This window comes from Fukomys damarensis, unplaced genomic scaffold, assembly GCF_012274545.1.
Source record: "Fukomys damarensis isolate Sample0158 unplaced genomic scaffold, DMR_v1.0_HiC HiC_scaffold_6, whole genome shotgun sequence".
Lineage (NCBI taxonomy): Eukaryota > Metazoa > Chordata > Mammalia > Rodentia > Bathyergidae > Fukomys > Fukomys damarensis.
The window spans coordinates 15,491,219-15,502,584 of NW_022900918.1; the positions used below are offsets into that span (position 1 = coordinate 15,491,219).

Here is an 11,366-nt window from a genome sequence, read left to right on the forward strand (position 1 = left end):
GTTCTTCCTGTATTATGAACACTAACTAATCTAAGGAAATGAAAGAGGGAATACAATTAAGGATGAATTTAAACTTCTTTTTAAAGAAATGTAATACTAATCCATTCATTTCAAAGGATTTGACAAGATTCATTTAAAAACAACAACAACAACAAAACCCCCAAATCAACATGAAGCCCATTGTCTCAAAATTCTTTTTCCAAAGTGCTCCAACCAGCAGCTAGGAGTGAATGCTCAACTCTGAGCCATTTCCTCCTGGTCAATCTCAAATGGTACAGAAGTCTGAACTTTCAGTGCAGAATTTATTTCTTAAACATTCAAGTCATCTGAAACTCCAGATTATATGTTCAAGTATGTTTTAATTTCATCTCTAGGTCACAAGATCGTTTAAGAGCACAAAAATCCCAAACTAAATACCAGGAAGACATTGCCATATCTATTTTGCAACCCAAATACACACATACATCCTATATCCCTGTGATATTCTAAGAAGTACCTTATACTGAAGCTCAGCTAAAGTAGGAATTATCTCCTTGGATTGGTAACTACTTTTGTATTGGTGACTTTATTTTTATAAGTAATAAGTTCATCTAAAAATAGATGAAAGACAATGTTCAAGACATAAAACTGTGCATATTATATATATAAGAGAATTCAAGATGTTTCCCTCCCCCCATAAGAAACACGTTTAAAAGCAATCAGTATTTTCTATGTAACTGCTCCCACAGTAAAGGTTAAAGATCTCTGCAAAATGAAAAATGGTTTTGGGCAATTCAGTAGTTGCTGTTATCATTTACTAAAATGCCAAAGACAGAAGAGGAGTTTCCGTACATGGTAAAAATCAAGAATTTTGTTTTGGTCACATTAAATTTGTGAAGCCAAGCTCATTTCTAAATAGACAAGACTAGCAAGGTTTTGAGAGTTGTTGGCACAGAAGATAATGACACGTAAAGTCATGGCACTGGAGGACATGCCCTACATGGACAAAACAGCCAGGGAAGACAGCATTCTAGCAAATAAAGAGGAATCAACAATGGAAACAGAAAAGGAGGGTACTTGAGATGCTAGAAAGGAGAATAAGGTATTACAGAAGTCAAGAGAAGTTTATCAAGAGGGAATAGTGGCTGATATATAAAATAATGAGAGATAGAGTTTGATGTAAACTGAAAGGAGAGGAAATTACTGTGATGTTACTGAAAAGCAGTATTGTTTCATCAAATGGTTGAGATAGAAACCTGACTGGAGGATGAAAGACAATTAAAGACAAAAAAGACATAAACTATGATTCTGTTTTGATGTTTTTTAAAAAAAAGCGTGCCAAATGGACCACAGTTAGGAATGTCAAAGATAATTATACAGAAAAAAGGGGGTATTCGTGAGACAGAAAGGAGGAAGTATTATGGCTAGAAATGGCAAAATTCCTAAGAAGTCAAAAGGGGAATAGAATCCAAAGCACAAGGGGAGATTTTTGCCTCATTCTTCTTTTGTAACAGAAGGGTAAGCAGGAATGTGAGTACAAATATAAAGGGGTTGGAAGATTTGCTGATAGGAAAGACAAAGAAATTCATGTTCCAAATGCCCCCATTGTTTTTATTTTGTCATTAAATATGAGGTGAGATTATCAGCTGAAAGTGAAAAAGCAGGTAGTATACAGAGTTGAGAAAAGGAGAATAAAACAGTCATTTTGAAAAGTGAGATGCATACTGAGGCCATACTCAAGTGAAATAAATAAGATACACAGGTGTAAATACTGAATAGTTTCTCTGGTGTGAAAAACTGAAAGTGCAAATAAGATCTAAATTGTATAACTGATAATGTGAAATACGAAGAAAAGGGCTAAAGGTGTAGGGGAAGTGGGAAGGGTAGGGGAAGGAAATAAGGGACAAGAAAAAATATGAGAAAAGGAAAAAAATGGAAACAAAGTTTTTGTAAATAGGTGGAGAGTGGAGGCGGTGAAGGGAGGGTAGGGGTATGGGGAAAAAATGAGAACCAAGATCTGTCATGTAAAGGTACAAGATCCCAATGATGAATGTAATTGTACTGTATACTTAAAAAGTACGAATAAACTCAGTAAGATTAAAAAAAGAAAGAAAGAAAGAAAAGTGAGAGGGAAAGTAGGTTTACTAGGGATATGTAGCAAGACTGCTCCACATTGCTAGGTCCTATTTGAGGTCTGCGGTTTTGAATGCAAAGTAAAACCAATTAGCACAGGTATATGCTTTTCTTAACCAATATTAAGCTGTTCAGGTTCAGGCAGGAAATAAGTAGTTTGGTTTATGCAGAGTTGGGGTTTTGCCAAGGAGGAAGGACAGAAAGGGACTGATGATAATAAATGACCATGAATAAGAAGGGAATGAAGTACTTATGTGATAATGACAACAGTGAAAAAGAGGCTGTCAATGGATGTATCTTGATAAGGCTGGAGTAATGCTGGTAAATATGATGGAAACATGATAAGAAAGTGAGGTGCATCTAGTCAGGATACTGAAAATGGTAAACTGCTTTTGCCAACATTTTGGCTTAGGCTATTTTATCTGAGATGTTTTATTTTTTTCTCTTAATCATGTATCACGTGGTTCTTCTATGCTAACAACTTCTGAGTCTCTGTATCTGGTGGACCTCACTAAATAAGAAATAGGGGGCTTTAACAGGGCAAACCCGGGGTCAATTCTAGCTCTTCCACTTATTGAGCTGTTCAATTTCGAATACAGTGATCTCTTTAGTTTCTAGGGCAGTGGTGGCAAATCTATGACATGAGTGCCACAGCAGGCTTTTTGTATCAATGAAAGCTCTAAAAAGTTTGCCATCACTGTTTTAGGGTATCGATTTCTGTCTCTGAAAATTATAGCTTTAGTGCTTTCTTCATATTGGTGTTAACATTAAACAATGGATGTCAGCACAGACACTTTCACAGGGCAATCACACACATGTGCATGCACACACACATACACATACACAATAGTATCACTATATCCCAGGAACCAAATCCATATAAGGATCCTGCAGCTTCCTCAATCATAACATACCCAAAATCAAACATAGCCTCTTCTGCAAACTCCTCTTCTGGCATTCTTCCTGTTTAAGTTAATGGTATCACCACCTATTACTTGGGCTAAAACAGAGCTGCCTCTAATTCATCTCTTTCAATTATCCTTACCAACCAATCTGTCACCAAATCCTGGTATTAGTTATCAAGTACAAGAAGTCATACATCCCTAAGATCCACTAATATTTTACGTACTATGACACTAAGTGAAAAGAATGAAAAACACTGAGAGTTACAATCACAAGATTGAATCGCTTGTAAGATGCAACCAGATTTCAGGTATCATAAGAAAAAATATGCATGTCAAAATAGCCACATGGAAAGCCTACCATCAAATGTTCACCCCAAAATTGAATCTAGGTTCTCATTTTTTAAAAATCTCTGATCTATTGCAATGACCTCCTTCCAAGCTCCCAAATGTTCACATCCATACACTTTTCCCACTAATGCCAGAGTACTTTTCTAAATATGGATCAACAGCTTGCAATACTCTCTAGGAAGACAGAAAATTATTTGTCCCTGCTGACAGTACAGCTTTCAAAGAACATAATCTATTTCTACTGAGATGTAACTCCAAGAGTTACATGGTTATGGAGGATTGTACCAAGATTTCAAAGAAAAGCCTGGAATGCCAAGATATGTGGGACAGGACTGAAGGCTCTAAGAGCAGGTCCTGAAAGGGCAATGTGTTAAACTATGCTATGAGAGTGAAGCTGAAGCTACAAAGAAGATCCTAGAAGTTATCGATGTGAAATGCCTACCTAAAGAAAGGTAGTGAACAGAGTCATCAGAGTGGCCATATGAGCTACAGCCAGCAAGGCCATAGGGATGGGGTATCTAAGCTCTCGAAAGCCCATATTCTACTACACTGTACTTTAAACCAGGCATGAAGCATTAGGATTTAATGTTTGCTCCCTTGGGTTTCAGTGTTAGTTTGGTCCTATCCTTCCTTTCTATGCCCTGTGCCTCCTTTTTAGAATGGGAATGTTTACCCCATGTCATTTTATCTTTGAAGAGTGTTATGTATTTTTGAGTCTTCAGGACTCACGGCTGAGATGCCTTGAGTCTCAAAGAAGACTATGAACTTGGACCTTTGAGGAATGATCTTAACATTAACATCTTGGGGATCCTTAGAGATGGACTGAGTGAATTTACTTGTGAGAAAACATGAGCCCTTGAGGGATTGGGGAAGAATCCTATAATTTGGATCTTGAATGGCACACAAAGGCCCATTATTTAAGGCTTAGTCCCTAGCCTATGGTGCTAGTACATGAGGCCTATCGCAAGTAAATTAAATAATTGGGGGCATGTCCTTGAGGGGTATAGGATCCCTAGTTCCTCTTCTTCCAGTTTCCTGGCTCCCAATAAGTCAACAGCTTTCACTTCTATAAGTTCCCTTCATGATGTATTATGCCACCATAGGCCCAAATCAATGAGACCAATCATTCATCAGTTGAAAACTTTAAAACTGAGCCAAAATAAATCTCTCCTTCTTATAATAAAAGCATTTTTGTCACAGTGACAGGAAACTGATTAACACAACCATCTCTTCATCTAACACGGTACTCATTTGTTTATTTAATGTTCATTTCTTTTTGCCTTGTATCTTAATTAGAAATTGTATATATCCTGCTTTTCCTATTAGAGTTTAGGTCCCTTGGGTACAGGATCAGTGTCCTGCTCTTTATACCTATCTACAGCACCTGTATAATACTTTGCAGACTACAGGATTAGTAAAAGTGAATTTTGATGTACTAAAATGAAAGACCAATAAAATGCTCCCCAAAGTCTCTAAAGAAGTGAAAGATCACAGTCACTGCCAAACTGTGAAAAAAAAGTTATTTTCTCCATTTAATGTGCCAAAATGACAAAAAAGAGACTATTTGGCTTTGTCATTAAGGACCATTAACATCATTGGATACTAGAGAATGATTTGCAGGGCTGAATATCTGGTATTATCTCTGTCACTATGTTGAATTTTTGAAACTATTGACTAATTCATTTGTTTAAACTGAGTATTTATCGGATGATTTCTGGAAAATGATATAAATTTAGGTTAAACTATAACTACTATGAAAAGTTACTTATAATTTGACTGCAACCAGCAATAGTAAAATACAAAGAATCTAGATCTCCTTCAGTTTTTGTTCATCTCAGATCCTGCTATATAAAATACAAAAACAATTTTTAATATCCTCCCAAGACACATAATGATTATAATTTGCCAATGCTATTGATCTTTCTATTCGATTTACTTCTGAATAAATCTGTGGCAATAAAACAGTAATCTTTTGAAATAAAAATGCAAGACCAAAGTGGCAAGGATAAGTGACATGTACAATTCCAAATTCATTTGGAGGAAGCATGCGGAGGAGATACCCTACTGTTATGTCCCCTGAGGATGGTGGGAATGAGGAAAGGGAAAGAGTACTATGTAAATAGTGGACTTTTCTTGACAAGCCTTGTGACATATGCCTATATCCCCACACTTATATTTGGGAGGCTAAGGAAGGAGGATCACAAGTTCACACCTCGCCTGGGCAACTAAGTGAGAACTTGTCAAAAGAAAATAAAAATACATCTTAAAAAATAGTGAGATGTAGGGGCTGGGGATTTAGCTCAATGGCACGACACCTGCCTCACAAGTGCAAGGTCCTGAGTTCAAATTCTGATACTGAAAAAAAAAATGGGGTGGATAGGTGGGATGTAGCTCATTTTGAAGTCCTGGGTTCCATTCCTAGTACCGCAAAAGAAAAAATAAAGGTAGGAGTGGGGGAAGTCTTTGGTGCCACACCCTATAATCTGATTTCCTATTATGCCAACCTATCTCTTTTATCTGAAGATGTTTCAGTCTTTAGAGAGACTACCACCAAAACCCTTTTAAGTAGCAAATATACTTGGATGATTAAATTTAAAGTTCTCACCCATTAGGTGGTACCTCAGTTCAGAAACATTTTGTTCCACAATTCTGGAAAGGGGAAAGATGGCCATGGCTGTTTTGTCACTAATGAGTTTGCAAACAAACATAAAATTTTGCCAAACACTTTTGTTTGTGAACCAAATTGTTCAAAAACTGAGGTACCACTGTATTCCTATCATCCTAGACTTACCTACTACAAGCTACACATCAGCTCAGGCCAGAGTTTCTCATTTTGGGCACTACTAAAATGCTAGTCCATAAAATTTTTATTGTAGGTAGCTTGTTATGGTTTGGATCACAAATCTCCCCCAAAAGATATATGTATTCAGAAGTGACTTTTGAAAGATGATTATGGAAATGCTAATCTCATCGACTGATGAGTTCATAGCTGAATATTCTGTTAGAAGGCAGAGCCTCTTTGGAGGAAGTAGGTCACTGAGGGGAATAACCTGGAAAAGTGTATTCTTATCCCTGTCTATTCTTTCTCTATTTCTCCTTTGGGATGTATTGAGACAGACAGCTTTTCTCTACCATGCATTCCACATGATGTTTCTGCCTTGAAGGTACCTGACCATAGATGGAACACTCTGAAACTGTGAGCCAAAATAAAGTTCGTGAATATCCTCATTTAAGTTGTGTATGTCTGATATCTTGTCCCAGCAATGGAAACTTGACCAATATAAGGATTGCCCTGTACACTGTTATATGTTTAGATAGGAATATCCCAGAGCTTTACCAACTAGATGCCACTAGTACACAGTTACCTATTTAGACAGTAGCATCCCAGGGCTTTACCAACTAGATGCCAGTAGCAACCCTCCTACAGACAACCAGAAATATCTCCAGGCATTGTAAAATGTCCTTGAAATATACCTCTATCCCACTAAGTATCAATTATCTAGGATATTCACGAGTTTTCCTAAAGTTAAAGGAGTTGATAATATCAATTATATTGTTAGCTGTGGAAACTCAAACTCAAGGAAATGTACACATACAAATGCCAGGGAGTTAATTTATTTCTAATATTATACAACTGTAAAATCACATGATCTTTCAAGTAAATTAACAGCTTTTTCTTCCCTGACGCAGGGTCCATAAACAACAATCTGAGTATAAGGAATAGACATGTGCCTAAAAGAAGTGAGAGACTAGGTACTAATGAGGTGATGGGAATAAACACACTATGGGGCAGCTTTATCAACTAGTCTGATAATTATACTTAAAATCCACTTCCCTGCACCATTGACACTCTCACTAGAAATAAGAGCCAACTTTGTCTCTTGAAAGACATTATTCTTGAAACAGTATTATTCTTTAAAAAAAAAAATCTTGTCAAAATAGTATAGGCTACCCTAGTGAAGACCTAGACAAAATGTGAAAAGGATAAGGCTGTGGTAAAGAAATGATTATAAGGGACCCAACATTTCAACCTCAGTATTTGGAAATATTTCAAATAAAGTTCCTGAATTTCTCTCCCACTCACACACACTGTTTTAAGAAATGTCTAGCTCTGGGCCAGAATTTTGCTGCAGAATGTAAATTATGTAAACTAAGTCACTTAGTAATGTCTTCCCATTTCTGTCTAGATAGAAGATAATCCATCTCCCTTCTCCTATCTTCACCTCTTAATTCCTAACAGGAATGCTTTACAGTTAAACTTAAATTCTGTTTATAAAGTAAATATGTCAGCTATTACCCCTGATAAATAGGCTATATCAGTACTTTGAATTAATTTTTATTATAGTCTAAGTAGGTAAAGGTATAATTACATTCTTCATATTTAATTCGAAAAAGATGTGGAAGTTGTATTATAGCAAACTATTTGTGACAATTATATGCCAGCCTCATTCTTAAATTCACTCTTGGGTCCTCTTAAGGCAATGAGAAGTCAAACATGGGCTCACAGTATTAAGGTGGATCACTTGCTGGTCAATCAACAGTGAACAGCCAATCAGTGTTGGAAATGTCTCTAGTGAACAATGATTAGTGAATTTTATCACCCAGAATGAGGACTCTAAGCTACATAAGGCTTTGTCCCTACCTCTTTTCAATATTTTTAAACAACAGTATAGGTGAAAAGCAAAGCAGGCAGTCCTCCCTGAAAGAAGTGATCCTTTTGGTAGTATTCTTCGGCAGGCACCTCTACATTGTAAGGAATCTGGTTTCATTTCTGGTTATTTCAATCAAAAAGCTTGGCCTTAATATTAAGCAGAAATCTTAATACTATGGAGCTATATGAAACTTGATTCCCTTTCAAATGAAAAATACTTCATAATTACTTATATCTAGTACCCCACAAATATGGTAGGTGTTGAAGGGTTAGTAGCACAACCAAACTGGATTAGAAAAGGCAACAGTCATAAAAGCTATAGTTTAAAATCCTGAATGTATTGTGGCAATTTTGAAAAGTGCACTAATCTCACAAAGCAATTGGAAAAATGCTTAATGCTCACAAGGAAAGGCTGGATCCTCAGTTCAGGGCCCGCCTCAATGCCCATAATAAAGGCAAAGAATTACTGAATGTTATATGTCATATTTTGTGCTAAAAATGCATATATTTCATTTAATCCTATCAAAAATAGAAGGAAGGGAGTTGATAGTATTACCATTCCCATTTTACACACTAGGAAACTGAGACTCAGGTTAAGTAATTTGTACAAGGTTATATAGGTCACTGTGACTTTGTAAATAGTAGAACCTAGATTAGAACTCAAGTAGTCTGAATGTAAAACTCAGGCTCTCCTCAGTCACCACACCTTTCTGACTCTATAACAGAAAAAAAAAATGCTTATTTACAGACAATATTTTATATAATTTTTATTTTAGAATAAAGATAACCAATACCGAAAAAAACACCTAAAGCGTCTACTGACACGGATGAGTACAAGTGAATGTTTCAGGAAGTAACCAAAGGAAGGTACTAATGACAGAAGTTCCGCTACTAGAGGCTTGAAGTCTTAGCTTCCAGAGAAAAGAGATTAGAGAATCCTATCCATCTCACACACTGGTGTGATGAATAAATGAAAGAATAAAAGCAAAGCATTCTGTAATTTGCAAAGCACTATATTTTATCAGGTATCACTTGTTAAATACAAAAAGCATAGGACTGGTAAACCAAACAGGCAGAACACATTTCCAGCACAATTACAAAACACAGCTTCCTAACTAATGAAAATCAAGACCAAAAGGAAAATACCTTCCCAGATATTTTTCTCAACTCAAAAGCTACTGTTGAACAAAACTCACTCAGAATTTAACACATCTAGGGAATGTGTCAGAAGTCAAATGTACAGAACTATTCAAATACATGGAAACATCACTTTCCCCCAAACAAGCCAGCCATGTGTGTAGGCAATGGTAACAAATGACAGTTCAAATACCACCCCCAATGAGGCCATCTTTGATCTCTCTAGTCAAAATTGATCAAGACATCCCTTAAAGTGCTCTCACAGCACATCAGCTATTTTGCTGGCTTTTCATTCTGTCTGTAACCGAGAGTTATCAGTTGCTTCAATCCAGACTTCCTTTTACTTCTTCAACTCAGTAAGTTCATAATGAACCTCAAACATCTAGACAGGTGATCATATTGGATGGCACTGAGATTAGCATTACCAATTCTAAGCCTGAGGCTGCAGTTTCAGTCTACACTTTAGTGGGAGAAATAGACACACTGCAAACATTAAAAAAAAAAAAAAAATCAGCATGGAGGGGAAAAAAACAAAAACCTGAGCCAGTATTTTCCCTCTCTGATCCAGGTAGCTAAAAAAAAAAAAAAAAAGTGTTCTTTAAAAAAAGACCAAATGAGAAATACAAACGGAAATGAGAGGGTAGACAATGCAAGGGAAGATGCAAAACTCCGTTCCTAATTCAAAGTACTTTCTCCACATGGTTTCGCCAACACATTAGGCACCTCCTGCATCAAAAAGAGAGTATTCTATCTCGTGACTGATCCCTTCTTGGATTTAAAGACCAGACCTCTAAACACTACCTTTGGGCAGATACTGTTTATTTTTCAAAGTCTGCACCCACAGCAAAGGCAACCTTTAAGGCCAAGGTAAGAAAAAGAAAAGACTTTAAAATGGAAGACTCGTCACTCAGCATTAGGCCCCGGCACACGAACACTCTAGTTGAGCAGGGGAGTAAGGAACCTTAGGCGAGGCTTCTAGGAAAGGTGCTTTAAAGGGCTACACGCCACGTGGGGTTGCGAATGGGCTACAGCACTGCGGCGACGCGACTGACTGGGCCTTCTCCGAGGCCGGCGCCAGCCGCACAGGCCGCCCGCGGGGTCAGAGCCGCCTCGCCGTCAGCTCCAGCACGTTGTCGGCCTCCTCCGAAAAGCGCCCACATGAACCCATTAATCACAGCTCACAAGTTCGTTCGGCCGGGATGCGGCCTCCTAACGCCCGAGGAGAAGGCGCTCGGCTTTTGCTCAGATCTCAGCGTCTCACGCCCGTCCCCGCCCAGCGCGGAGACCGCCCCTGGCCCCGACAGGTACTTCACACCCAACACCGTTTCGTAGCTGCGCCCGCAGTCACCCATTACCTTCCCCAAGCAAATGTGGCACGTGATGGGCAGAGTGAGAGACAACGTAACGTTCTGCACAGACTGAGCCATGGCAGCGTTCAGAATCCCGCCAACACGGAAGTCCCGCCGACAGAGGTTTCTCGCCACAACTGGCGAAGCGCGAGGCCGGCTACGGCGGCCCGGCAGGGCCATAGCCCGCCCGGGAGAGCAAACGAAAACGCGGTTTTGAAATTCGCCTTCGCTCAGACTTTTTACTTCTTTGAAAAAAAAAAGAAAGAAAAACCTTTTCAGTTCGGGAGCTGCAATTCAGAAGCTGTTACTAAGAATGAGAAGGAAGGACGCTATTGATAGGCGACACCTATAATCCCCAGATCTTTCCGAGGGAAATTGTGTGGGGACAGGAGGAATTTTCCTCTTTAAGATTAAACCCCACACATAAACTTGCAGCAGAGTCAAGACGTGAAAAGACGTTATCTGTTTTAACACGTATTCCCACTGGATTAACAGCCCCAGCCCTTCCTACAAATTCTAATTTTGAGGTAAGGTCTTGCTAAGGCTCTAAATTGCTGGGGCTGGGCTCAAAGTTGGAATACTTCAGCCTGAATTTCTGAGAATACTGAGATTATAGGCATATGAGACCATGCCAGGCTTGAAGGCACTTCTTTAAAAAGACTTTTCCATGGCTTAAAAGGTAAATTCATTTTTGTAAATAATCCTGGTGATCAGCTCTAATATCTAAATTGCAAAGATAAATTTTTAAAATCATGACCTGTTTTTTTTTGTTTTTGTGTTACCGGGGATTGAACTCGGGTCCTATGCGCTTGCGAGGCAGGCCACCAAACCGCTGAGCTAAACCCCCAGCCCTATGACCTATAT

At 38.3% G+C, this 11,366-nt stretch overlaps 1 protein-coding gene across 1 annotated transcript in view; it reads right to left on the reverse strand.

The window, feature by feature from the left end:
• Positions 1–10,653, reverse strand: part of Obi1 (ORC ubiquitin ligase 1) — a 44,759-nt gene extending 34,106 nt beyond the window's left edge. The window contains exon 1 of the mRNA XM_010622374.2: positions 10,509–10,653. Within this exon, the coding sequence (XP_010620676.1) occupies positions 10,509–10,580 (72 nt within the window). The 5' untranslated portion in view covers positions 10,581–10,653. The remainder of the gene's footprint in view (positions 1–10,508) is intronic.
• Between the last annotated feature and the right edge of the window lie 713 nt (positions 10,654–11,366).